The sequence below is a fragment of the Heloderma suspectum genome, chromosome 3 (genome assembly GCF_057233095.1).
Source record: "Heloderma suspectum isolate Gila_16-S chromosome 3, 16-S_ref, whole genome shotgun sequence".
NCBI classification, from domain to species: Eukaryota; Metazoa; Chordata; class Lepidosauria; order Squamata; family Helodermatidae; genus Heloderma; species Heloderma suspectum.
Genome location: NC_139460.1, coordinates 261,799,211 through 261,811,128, shown reverse-complemented (window position 1 = coordinate 261,811,128; position 11,918 = coordinate 261,799,211). Strand labels below are relative to the sequence as shown.

Here is an 11,918-nt window from a genome sequence, read left to right as displayed (position 1 = left end):
CAGTTTCACTCTGATTTCAAATAGCCTTATTAACGTATTTTCAAGAGATGTACAGCACAGGAGAAGAGGACAGATTCCCAAGGCATTATAGGGGGCAGAATGAAGCCACTTAGGAGCCAGGGACCGGATGGGATCTACAAGATCCTATCCATCGTTATAGTGCCCATCAGCTGCATCTGATGGATGCCTTGGAACAGCCAGTTCCCTGCACACCCACGGCCAGTGACAGACACCAACTTTCTGTGCCTGGGGTAAGCAATCTGGTGCCCTCAAAATGGGTTGGACTACAATTCCCATAATCCCCAAGCATTGGGGTTTAGCCTTACTGTCTTCTTGCCATGCTATTTTTAAGAGCAGAGAGCCCCCCACCCAGAGCATAGAAACATCCAAAACACCCCACCACCACCACCAGTTAAGTGATACTGCCCTGGAAAAGCTTTACTTGGTTCTGGTACTGCCTGTGCAAGTGCTCCCAAGGCCCTTGGCTGCCTAGGTCCAAGAACTGCTCATGGCTACCCTACTTCTAACAAGACTGGGCTGTCTATGAAAACTTTACCTGTGTAGCCTTTTTCAGGTGGCTTTGGAATTGTTTGTCATGGTGTGCTTTACTGAGGTGTCATACAGCCCTTTCTTCTGTAAAATACACCTGAATCTAACAAATAGATTACCCACACAGGGTTGCTAGATCCTATTCTTTAGGATGCCTGATTTTCATACCACATTTATGAAGTTTTTATTTGTATGCATTTCCAAACTTGGTGTTACATTGCTTACAATGTAACACTTTCATATTTTGACCCAGAAGCAAAATGTAGCACTTTCAGTGCTACATTTTAAGAAAGAGTGACTTGCTCAATACCACACAACACATCCATCACAGGGATGGAATTTGAACATGGTATATCTCCTTCTGGTACCTCTAATTCCCAAAATCCTCATGGGAATAATCTTGAAGTGTCTTCAGATACATGTAGGAAGAAAGCCAGACTATGAAGCACATGGTCTTCGATGTCTATATACTAATGCACACAGTATGGGAAACAAACAGAACGAACTTGAACTCTTAATACAGGAGGGAAATTATGACTTGATAGGTATAACTGAGACTTGGTGGGATGACTCTCATGACTGGAATACAGCAATTGAAGGATATAACTTGTTCAAAAAGAACAGGAGGAACAGAAAGGGAGGTGGGGTTGCACTGTATGTGAAAAATACATATCTCTGCACAGAAATACAGGAGGATGAGCTTGGTAGCCCCATCAAGAGCATCTGGATCAAAATAAATGGAGCAGAGAATAAAAGGAACCTGATGGTGGGAGTCTACTACCAGCCACCCAATCAAGGAGAAGATGAGGATGAAACTTTTGAAAAGCAAATAGCCAATGTTTTAAGGAAGCATGATGTAGTAGTAATGGGGGACTTCAATTTCCCCAATATTTGTTGGGAGACAAATTCTGCAAAACATGGCCCCTCCAGGAAATTCCTGTGTGGCAGATAACTTCCTCCTACAGAAAGTAGAGGAAGGAACTAGAGGATTGGCTATCCTTGACTTGATCCTAACCAACAGAGATGACTTAGTGGATAAAGTAGCAGTTGCAGGAAATCTGGGGGAAAGTGACCATGTTGTACTTGAGTTCTTGGTTCGAAGGGAAGCAAAAGCCGAGTGCCGTCAAACGCGTACCCTGGATTTTAGGAAACTTGATTTTAATAAACTCAGAACAATGATCAGTGAGGTCCCATGGCAAGCAACTCTAACGAGAAAAGGAGTCCAAGATGGGTGGGAGCTTTTAAAAAAGGAAATTCCCAAGGTACAATTACAAACAATTCCAACAAGAAGAAAAGGTGGAAGACAACAGAAGAAGCCAATGTGGCTTCACAAAGAGCTTAGAGATGACCTGAAAACAAAAAAGGACACATATAGGAAGTGGAAAGAAGGCCAAGTAACAAAGGAAGAGTACAGCAGGTAGCCCAGAATTGCAGGGATGGCGTCAGGAAGGCTAAAGCTGAGAATGAGCTGAGGTTAGCGAGGGATGCTAAAAACAACAAAAAGGCTTTCTTCAGCTACGTCCATCGTGAAGAGAGACTGAAAGAACTGAGCATGTTTAGCCTTGAGAAGAGAAGACCAAGGGGAGAGATGATAGCACTCTTCAAGTAGTTGAAAGGTTGTCACAGAGAGGAAGGCCTGGATCTCTTCTCGATCATCCCAGAGTGCAGGTCAAGGAATAATGGGCTCAAGTTACAGGAAGCCAGATTCCGGCTAAACATCAGGAAAATCTTGCTGACTGTTAGAGCAATATGACAATGGAACCAATTACCTAGGGAGGTGGTGGGCTCTCCCACGCTGGAGACATTCAAGACGAGGCTGGACAGCCATCTGTCAGGGATGCTCTGACTTGGATTCCTGCATTGAGCAGGGGGTTGGACTTGATGGCCTTGTAGGCCCCTTCCAACCCTACTATTTTATGATTCTATGATTCTCTCTCCCCACCCCAATTTAAGGCTGCAATCCTGTACCCACTTACCTGGGAGCAAGTCAATGAGTAGACATGCATAGGAATCAGATTATGCTGCAGGAGAAATACTTCAGTACAATCTTGTTTTCAATTACATGTTTACTCAGAAGTAAGTTCTATTTTGCTCAGTCAGAGCTTAGTCTGAGATAAATGTGCATAGGCTTGCACCCAATTCTAAATCCACTTAACTAGGGAGTGAGTTTCAAATAACAGGTTACAGTGCAATCCTATGTATGGCAATGCAAAGGTAATCTCTGTACAGATACGTGTGTATAGCAGGGGTCCCCAACCTTTTTGGGTAGGTGAGCACATTTGGAGTTTTGAGAGCATGCCCTGGGGACTCTCACAAAATGGCTGCATTGGGAAACTTGTCCATTCATAAAATGGCTGGCATAGTGGGCATGGCCAGTCACAAAACACACATTCCCAGAGGGCAAACTGGTGAGACAAAAAGAAAAGTAATCTGCCCAAGAACCTAAGTAAAAGACTGAGGCCAGATCTGAGCTCCACATACAAAACTACTGTTTTGAACCCAAATAAAGATGTTGCTTTGCAGCATTCCAGTCTCTCAGTTTTAACAGAAAGTTTAAACTTTTAAAAAACCTTAAGAAACAAAATAAAAATCAGGAGTGGCAGGGAGCCCAGTGGACACTAAGGAAGGTGTCCATGGGCATCCTGGTGCCTGCAGACACCTCACTGGAGAGCTCAGGTATACTGGATTGCAGGCTTAGTGGTATTTACTTCTGAGTAAACACTGATAAGGTTGTGTTATTAATTTCTTTTATCAAATCTTTCTCCTTTACCTGCTATCTTTCTATGGATAGGGAGTTTTTAAACATGGAAATCCCTGTAGTCTGAACTTGTACAGTTCTGAAAAGGATTTATTCTACATATACAGCATGTTGAACGTTCTCAATCCTCTCTTTGTTACACTCTCAGCTGTCATGTCTAGAGACTGTCAAAAAGGTAGAACAGTGGAAACCTCACATCAGTGGAAACCTCACAGTAGGCTAGTTGCCAGTGGAATGCTACTTCATGTGATGCAGCTAATGCCAGACAAATGGGAACAGCTCCTCCTATCCATGTTGTGTTCCTGCCCAAGAAGTGGCAGCCTTCTACTGAGAAACAGAAGTACAGGGTAGTCTGCGTCTCTACTTTTTTCTTGCCTTATGTGTTGAGCTGCATTCTTGCCAGTCTGCACACTACTTTTCCAAGCTTTATTGCAGCAAAAATAGTTTGTAGACGCAAGCTGAATCAGAGAGAGATGAAATTAGAGCCACTCAAATCAGCACTTCTGGGCTGCAAAATGCTTACAAACTAATTTACTTACATGGGAATGCTTACTTTTTCCCTAGCACAACTTCCAGTTCTGATTGCAGCTGACAGACTTCTCCCTGTGCATGGCAGGAGCATATATGTAGAAATTAATGTAAAAACTCAAAAGTAGGCACAGATAAGAGGACTGCTTTCATTGAAGTACTCTGGGATACTCCTGTCTTCTACCCAAAAAGTACAAAAGAAAGTAGACAAGGGTGTTTGTGTGTTTTAAGCAGGGCTCCTGTGCTTTTAAATGCCTCATAATGAGATGACAGGTACTTTAGTGATGAGAAAGTTAGAATTTCCAGAGGCAATGGCTATAATCTAAATTTTAAGAAATATAACCAACAGGTTCCTTTTTGCTGTTTCTTATCATGGTTCTGCAGGAACGGCCCTACCATTAGGCAGAGGGAGGCCACTGCCTCAGACAGCTCATTTTCAGTGTCATGAAAGGATAGCACCTGGGTGGGCGGAGTACCAATTGTCGCTTCACTTCAAGTCAGCAAAATATCTTGGGCTAGCCCTAAATGAGGTGAGGGTAAGGCTCTTGTACCATTAATCAATTAATTTATTTCATATCCTGCCTTTCTGCCCCAAAAATGCTCAGGGTGCTTAAAAGCTGTGTGATGGACAGAAATTCAGGTATAACAACCGTCTCCCAACACAGTGATGCTGCTGTGTGGAAGGTAGCATCTGTTGATCTCCTGGCAGTTATGCAGCTTTTCAGTAAAACCGTGGGCTGAAGCCCAACGCTGTGTCCATAATGTTAAAGCACCTTCCAACAAATGCTAGGCACCATTTTCCTTTTATGACCAAATACCTGCTTCTCTTTTTGCTGTTCCTTCTTACATCTAGAGCTCTTCAGAAGTTTTTAGACTACAACTCCCCTTATCCCTGACCATTCACCATGTTGGCTGGGGCTGATGGGAGTTGGAGTCCAATACATCTGGTGTGCCACAGGTTCCCTACCCCTGGCCTAGAGAAAGATGTTGGTTTAAATACTGCCAACCTGGCCCCATACATCAGCCAGAGAGGGAGCAGCTGCAGGGAGCTCGCTTCATCCCTCCAGCTGACAGTTCGATGGGACTGCAGACTCTGGCCTCATCCATCCGCCAGAGAACCAAGGGCCACTGGGAAGCTGCACCCCTTGCCTGCCAGGAAGAACATCACAGCAAGGGGGGAAACCAACCTAGCCCCATACACTGGCCCGATAAGGAACAGCTGCAGGGAGCTAGTTTCACCCTTTCCTGCCAGAAAGAACACCAGGGGTGGGGAACTTCCATGGTGTCAAGGGACCTATAAAAACTTCGAAACTAAGAACTGGTGACTATGTTTTGCTTTTTTCCTCCTCCCTCCCACTCCCTTTTCCTTTTGTGTCATGTTTTCTAAGATTGTAAGCCCGAGGGAAGGAACTGTCTCATTATTAATCTCTATAAGCCGCTCTTGGAGCCTTTTTTGGCTGAACAGCACCATAAAAACACTATAAGAGCACAATCCTACGCATGTTTAGACAGAAGAAAGTCCTACATCTCCCAGCATTCCCCAGCCAGCTATCCAGCCAGCATAGCTGGCTGAGGAATGCTGAGAGTTGTAGGACTTTCTTCTGTCTAAACACGCGTAGGATTGCATCCTAAATACATAAATTTCTTCGATTAAGAAAGAAATGGATCACTGAGTTTTGGAAAACACTGGTATCCTATACATGTCTACTCAGAAGTAGGGCCCACTGAATTCAGTAGGGCTTACTCACAGGTAAGTAAGCATAGGATTACAAACTGAGTTTTGGAAAACACTGGTATCCTATACATGTCTACTGAGAAGTTGTTTTGTTCAGTCGTTCAGTCGTGTCCGACTCTTCGTGACCCCATGGACCATAGCACGCCAGGCCTTCCTGTCAGCTTGAGATCGACAGGCATATGGTCAAGGAACACCTCATTACTTTGAATGAGTTCAAATTTCCAGGGCCAGATGAACTGCATCCTAGAGTCATAAAGGAACTGGCAGAAGAACTCTCAGAACAGCTGTCTATTCTCTTTGAGAAATCATGGAGGACGGGGGAAGTGCCAGATGACTGGAGGAGGGCTAACGTTGTCCCTATCTTCAAAAAGGGTAAAAAGGAGGAACCTGGGAACTACAGACTAGTCAGTCTGACATCAATCCCTGGGAAAATTCTGGAGCAGATCATAAAGCAATCCATCTGGAAGCACCTTGACAACAATGCCGTGATTACTCGAAGCCAACATGGATTTGTCAAAAACAAGTCCTGCCAGACGAATCTGATCTCATTTTTTGATCAAGTAACCTCCCTTGTAGACCGTGGGAATGCTGTAGACATCATATACCTCGACTTCAGCAAAGCTTTCAACAAAGTGCCCCATGATATCCTGATGAGCAAACTAGCTCGAAGTGGGCTAGATGAAACAATGATCCGGTGGATCCACAATTGGCTACAGAAGAAGGCCAGGATCTCTTCTTGATCATCCCAGAGTGCAGGACATGGAATAATGGGCTCAAGTTACAGGAAGCCAGATTCCGGCTGAACATCAGGAAAAACTTCCTGACTGTAAGAGCAATACGACAATGGAACCGATTACCTGGGGAGGTGGTGGGCTCTCCCACACTGGAGGCCTTCAAGACGAGGCTGGACAGCCATTTGTCAGGGATGCTCTGACTTGGATTCCTGCATTGAGCAGGGGGTTGGACTCGATGGCCTTGTAGGCCCCTTCCAACCCTACTATACTATTCTATGATTCTATTCTACTATTCTATTCTGTCCTGCGCTCTCTCCTGGAGCATGCTCAAGTTCATATTCATTGCGTCGGTGATGCTATCTAGCCATCTCATCCTCTGCCATCCCCTTCTCCTTTTGCCTTCAGTCTTTCCCAGCATCAGGGTCTTTTCCAGGGAGTTTTCTCTTCGCATTAGGTGGCCAAAATATTTGAGCTTCAGCTTCAGTATCTGTCCTTCCAATGAGCACTCGGGGTTGATTTCCTTCAGGATTGACTGATCTGACCTCCTTGCAGTTCAAGGGACTCGTAAGAGTCTTCTCCAGCACCACAGTTCGAAAGCATCAATTCCTCGGCGCTCAGCCTTCCTTATAGTCCAGCTCTCACAGCCATACATTACTACTGGGAAAACCATAGCTTTGATTATACGGACCTTTGTCGGCAAGGTGATGTCTCTGCTTCTTACTATGCTGTCTAGGTTTGCCATAGCTTTTCTCCCAAGGAGCAAGCGTCTTTTAATTTCATGGCTACAGTCACCGTCTGCTGTGATCTTGGAGCCCAAGAACATAAAATCTGTCACAGCTTCCATTTCTTCCCCTTCCATATGCCAGGAAGCGATGGGGCCAGATGCCATGATCTTCGTTTTGTTAATGCTGAGTTTCAAACCAGCTTTTGCACTCTCCTCTTTCACCCTCAACAAGAGGCTCTTGAGATCCTCTTCGCTTTCTGCCATTAGGGTGGTATCGTCTGCGTATCGGAGGTTGTTGATAATTCTCCCGGCAATCTTAATTCCGACCTGTGATTCATCCAACTCGGTGTTTCTCATGATGTACTCTGCATATAAGTTAAATAAGCAGGGTGACAATATGCAGCCTTGTCGTACTCCTTTCCCAATTTTGAACCAATCGGTTGTTCCATGTCTGGTTCTTACTGTTGCTTCTTGACCCTTATACAGGTTTCTCAGGAGACAGGTAATGTGGTCTGGTACTCCCATCACTTTAAGAATTTGCCACAGTTTGTTGTGATCCACACAATCAAAGGCTTTAGCGTAGTCAATGAAGCAGAAATAGACATTTTTCTGGAATTCTCTTGCTTTCTCCATGATCCAGCGAATGTTGGCGATTTGATCTCTAGTTCCTCTGCTTCTTCGAAACCCAGCTTGTACTTCCGGTAGTTCTCAGTTCACATACTGCTGAAGCCTAGCTTGTAGGATTTTGAGCATCACCTTGCTGGCATGTGAAATGAGCGCAATTGTGCGGTAGTTTGAACACTCTTTGGTGTTGCTCTTCTTTGGAATTGGAATGTAAACTGACCTTTTCCAGTCTTGTGGCCACTGCTGAGTGTTCCAAATTTGTTGGCATATTGAGTGCAGCACTTTAACAGCATCATCTTTTAGGATTTTAAATAGCTCAGCTGGAATACTGTCATCTCCGCTAGCTTTGTTGTTAGTAATGCTTCCTAAGGCCCACTTGACTTCACTCTCTAGGATGTCTGGCTCAAGTTCAGTGTCCACACTATCATGGCTATCAGGGACATTCAGATCTTTCCTGTATAGTTCTTCTGTGTATTCTTGCCACCTCTTCTTAATCTCATCTGCTTCTGTTAGGTCCCTGCCTTCTTTGTCCTTTATCATGCCCATCTTTGCACAAAACGTTCCCTTGAGATCTCCGATTTTCTTGAAGTGATCTCTAGTCTTTCCCATTCTATTGTTTTCCTCAATTTCTTTGCATTGTTCATTTAAGAAGGCCTTCTTGTCTCTCCTTGCTATTCTCTGGAACTCTGCATTCAGTTGGATATATCTTCCCCTTTCTCCCTTGCTTTAGGGCCCACTGAATTCAGTAGGGCTTACTCACAGGTAAGTGAGCGTAGGATTACAAACTTATCTTTGTAACTCTTATTTGGAACAAAATAAGTTACGTTTACACACTGTGGATCTACTTTTTAATTGATGCCTGCCAATCTTCCTCCTAAACGACCTTTTAAGGAGAAATTCTGTCCCAGCTGCTGAGGGAGCAAACTCATCCAGTGAGCAGTAGCGCTTTCCTTTTTAGAAGCGCTGGTTATTTCGAAGTATTGCAACGACACAGCGACTGCCTGTTTATTTATGTCGATCCCTAGCCCGCATATGGAGGATTATAATCGGAGCCGGACGTGAATATGGTGTGGAGAACTCCTTTTTCCACATCTCTTCGGCTTCCAAGAAAAAACGGAAGTTGAAGGGCTGCACGGAAGTGGGTAACCGGAACTACTTTGCAATCGGGGTGAAAGAAGGAGGCGGCACGTGGTTTTCCTTTGGCCTGAGCCCCGCAGGATGGGTCGCTCGGGCAAGCTGCGATCCGGCTCTGGCAGCAAACTCAAGCGTTGGCGCAAGGGACACAGCAGTGACAGCAATCCGGAGGGACGACGCTATCGCCTGGCTGCCCGTGGTCGTTTGCTGGCTTATCAGTCGGGTATGTGTGGCCTGGATAAGCGAAAAGAGCTATGGAGGTGGCGGAGGGGAGGGTCGAATAGCAGGCGCGTCCAGAGAGGAGAGGGGGTCTGAATGGAAAGGGCTAAAATTTGGAACTAATGCGTAGCGTGTTGGGGAGTCATCCAGGGTTGAGCAGCAGTACCAGCCCTAGGTTTTGGAGAGCCCTGGGGCAAAGCGCCTTCAACCGCCCCTCCCTCAGCGAGTCTACTTTCTCACCGCCATTGTCACCAGCTGCTATTGCTCCTCATCCTCTTTCACATCATTACTACCACTTGCTTGCTTGACAGGCAGAGAGGTAGTGAGCACCGTTGCTGTTATCTGGGCCAGAGCAAGAGGCAGATGAACAAGTAGGTTGCAGTGGTGAAGAGGAGGAGCAACTCCAGGCAGCTCTTGCCATTCGGGCCCCTGCTGGGGTGTGGGCCCTCAGCAGGTGCCCAACCATACACTGGCCCTGTTGAAGAGAAGTATTCCTAAGGTGGGGAAAAGCACTCTGCTTTTATTTATTTATCATATGTTGCTGACCCTTAGCATTAAAAACAGATTTTATGGCTGATTCAGACAAAGTCTAGTTAGTGTAGCTGGTATCGGTGAATCCATGTCTTCTCTGATCCAGAACACAAGGGTCCAAGCAACAGAAGGCAGAAAGTGTATCTCTTTTCCTAACAAACATGAAAGTTCACTCTAAACCACAGCCCATGTTGCTGTGGATGAGGAACTTCTACCTGTAGGGCTTGTTTGTTAATGGTCTATGCATTTTGAGTAAGGGTAAACAAAGCATTTTCCACTGTGTACTTGTGAAGAAAACACAGTGTAGCTTTGAATCTATGGTGCCTTGATGTCAGGTCAATGAGTGGTTCTGGAAAGCTGGGCCCAATCTGTGCTAGATCTTTGGGTTGTTTACGGGCAGCTGATCTTGTCATTTATGACTCCCTGGGTACGCCTAACATGGATACAAGCCTGAGAGAGAGATACGATAAGATGTCTGTTTTCCCCAGAGCTCACTGCATACTTATCTTTCTCATCCAGAAAACAGTAACTTGACTGTGGATGCTCTGAAACTGCATAATGAACTACAGTCATCAGGACCACTGCCTACCTTACGGGATGGAGAGGGGACCCACCCCTGTATGGAAGAGGATGACAATGCCGAAACTGCTAAAACCCAGAAATCTTCAGCCACCTTCCTGAGCGGCCTGAGTGACTGCACTAACCTCACCTTCAGCAGAGTGCAGCGGCTCTGGGAATCCAATTCCGCTGCCCACAAGGAGGTACTTGAATGCCAACTCTTATGAGGTCATAGAATGTAAGGCCAGTGAAGGGAGGGGATAGAATATGGGGAAAGAGGAAGGGGAGGGTAAGTCAGTTGGTGACAGTTGGAAGAGATGGAGCTGAAGAGAGAAGCAGAGAAGGAGGACAGACATCAGAAAGAATGAAAGAAGAGGACAATAAGCAACAACTCTAATAGACTGAAAGAAGTGTGACAGAAATGGCTATTTAAATAATGTCAGTCAACTGGCACTGTGCCACAAAACCAGCCATAGGTTGGGCTTGGGTAATTTGTGTGGTGTTAATTGACCGGTTAACTGTCCTTAATCTGTAAGATTAAGAAATATTCATATTCATTAGACCCAAGAGTGATGGCCAGTCTGTCTCTCCTCATTCATAGTTGAGAACTGTGTGTATTACATTCAGTGTCATGAACAGGATTGAGGGGTCTATAGCTGCAGACGATCTTGTAATAAATAATGCACAAGAGGAATTGTCAGGGATATGGGCCTGTCAGTTCTGGATGCAAACTCCATTGGCCTGACATTACTTCTTTGTGGCACCCTGGCTGTCTAAATATTCTGAGGAACATATAGAAATGCTGTGCCATTTTAGGAATTTAAAGCAACACTTGAAAGGATAAAGTTGAAGATTGTGCCCTCATCTCCAGATTGAGCCAGCAAGTGAAAGGAGCCCCCCACCTCCCTCTCCCCAAAGTTCAGAAAGAGTCTTCCTGCGCCCATGTCTGCACAAGAGATGCTGAAAGCCCAGCTCAGTAGCTGTAGGCAGATAAGCAGTAGCTGCTTGAACAGACCAGTGATCATGTCAGCCAGTGGAGATGGATGAGAGCAATTCATCGTCTCCTTTTTCCAGGCAAACTTTAAAGTACATCTTCTTAAAAATTGTAACAGCTGCAGGTATGACAATTCTTGTTGCTTTAGCTATTTAATATACAACTAACGCAATTATGTGACTGACACTGAAATATGAGAGTCCCCAGTCAAGAATATTCTTGGAGAAGACCACAGTGTTTTTAGGGAATGGAATATATAAGGTCAAGTATTACCATCAGGGCAGGGATAACTATGTAATTCTTACTCCGTTGAGGTCATAGAACAGAAGCCAATGAAGGGAGGGGTATAGAATGATGGGAAAGAGCAAGGGGAAGTTGGTTGGTGACCGTTGGAGGGGCAGCTGCGGAGAAAGAGCTGAAGAGGGACACCTGAGGGAGGAAAGCAGAGAAGAGAGCAGACAAACAAGAAATCAGAAAGAAGAAGAAATAGACACACTGCAATATAACTGATAGACTGAAAGAACTGTGACAGAAGCTGCCGTTCAACTAGCAACACTTAACTACTGACATGGTTACCATGTAACCAACAGTGGGTTGGATCATTTGTATTTTGCTTGTTTATTCATTGATTGTAATAACTGCTTAATTTATTGTAAGTATTGTTCATGTTCATTAGTCTCTGGAGTGGTGGTCCATCTGCCACTCTTCAACTCTAGTTGAAAACTGTGCGCATTACAGTGCCACTGTAACACATGGCTTGAATGGTCTTTTGGTCTCAACTTTGGTACTGTCCTCTGAGCTCCACAGGGCCTTTTCCCTCCCAACATTTG

General features: G+C 45.0%; 1 protein-coding gene across 1 annotated transcript in view; it reads left to right on the top strand.

The window, feature by feature from the left end:
• The first annotated feature begins 8,781 nt into the window (after positions 1-8,781).
• RRP12 (ribosomal RNA processing 12 homolog) overlaps positions 8,782-11,918 on the top strand; it is a 33,823-nt gene continuing 30,686 nt past the window's right edge. The window contains exons 1-2 of the mRNA XM_084846602.1: positions 8,782-9,009; positions 10,056-10,297. Of these exons, the coding sequence (XP_084702728.1) occupies positions 8,871-9,009; positions 10,056-10,297 (381 nt within the window). The 5' untranslated portion in view covers positions 8,782-8,870. The remainder of the gene's footprint in view (positions 9,010-10,055; positions 10,298-11,918) is intronic.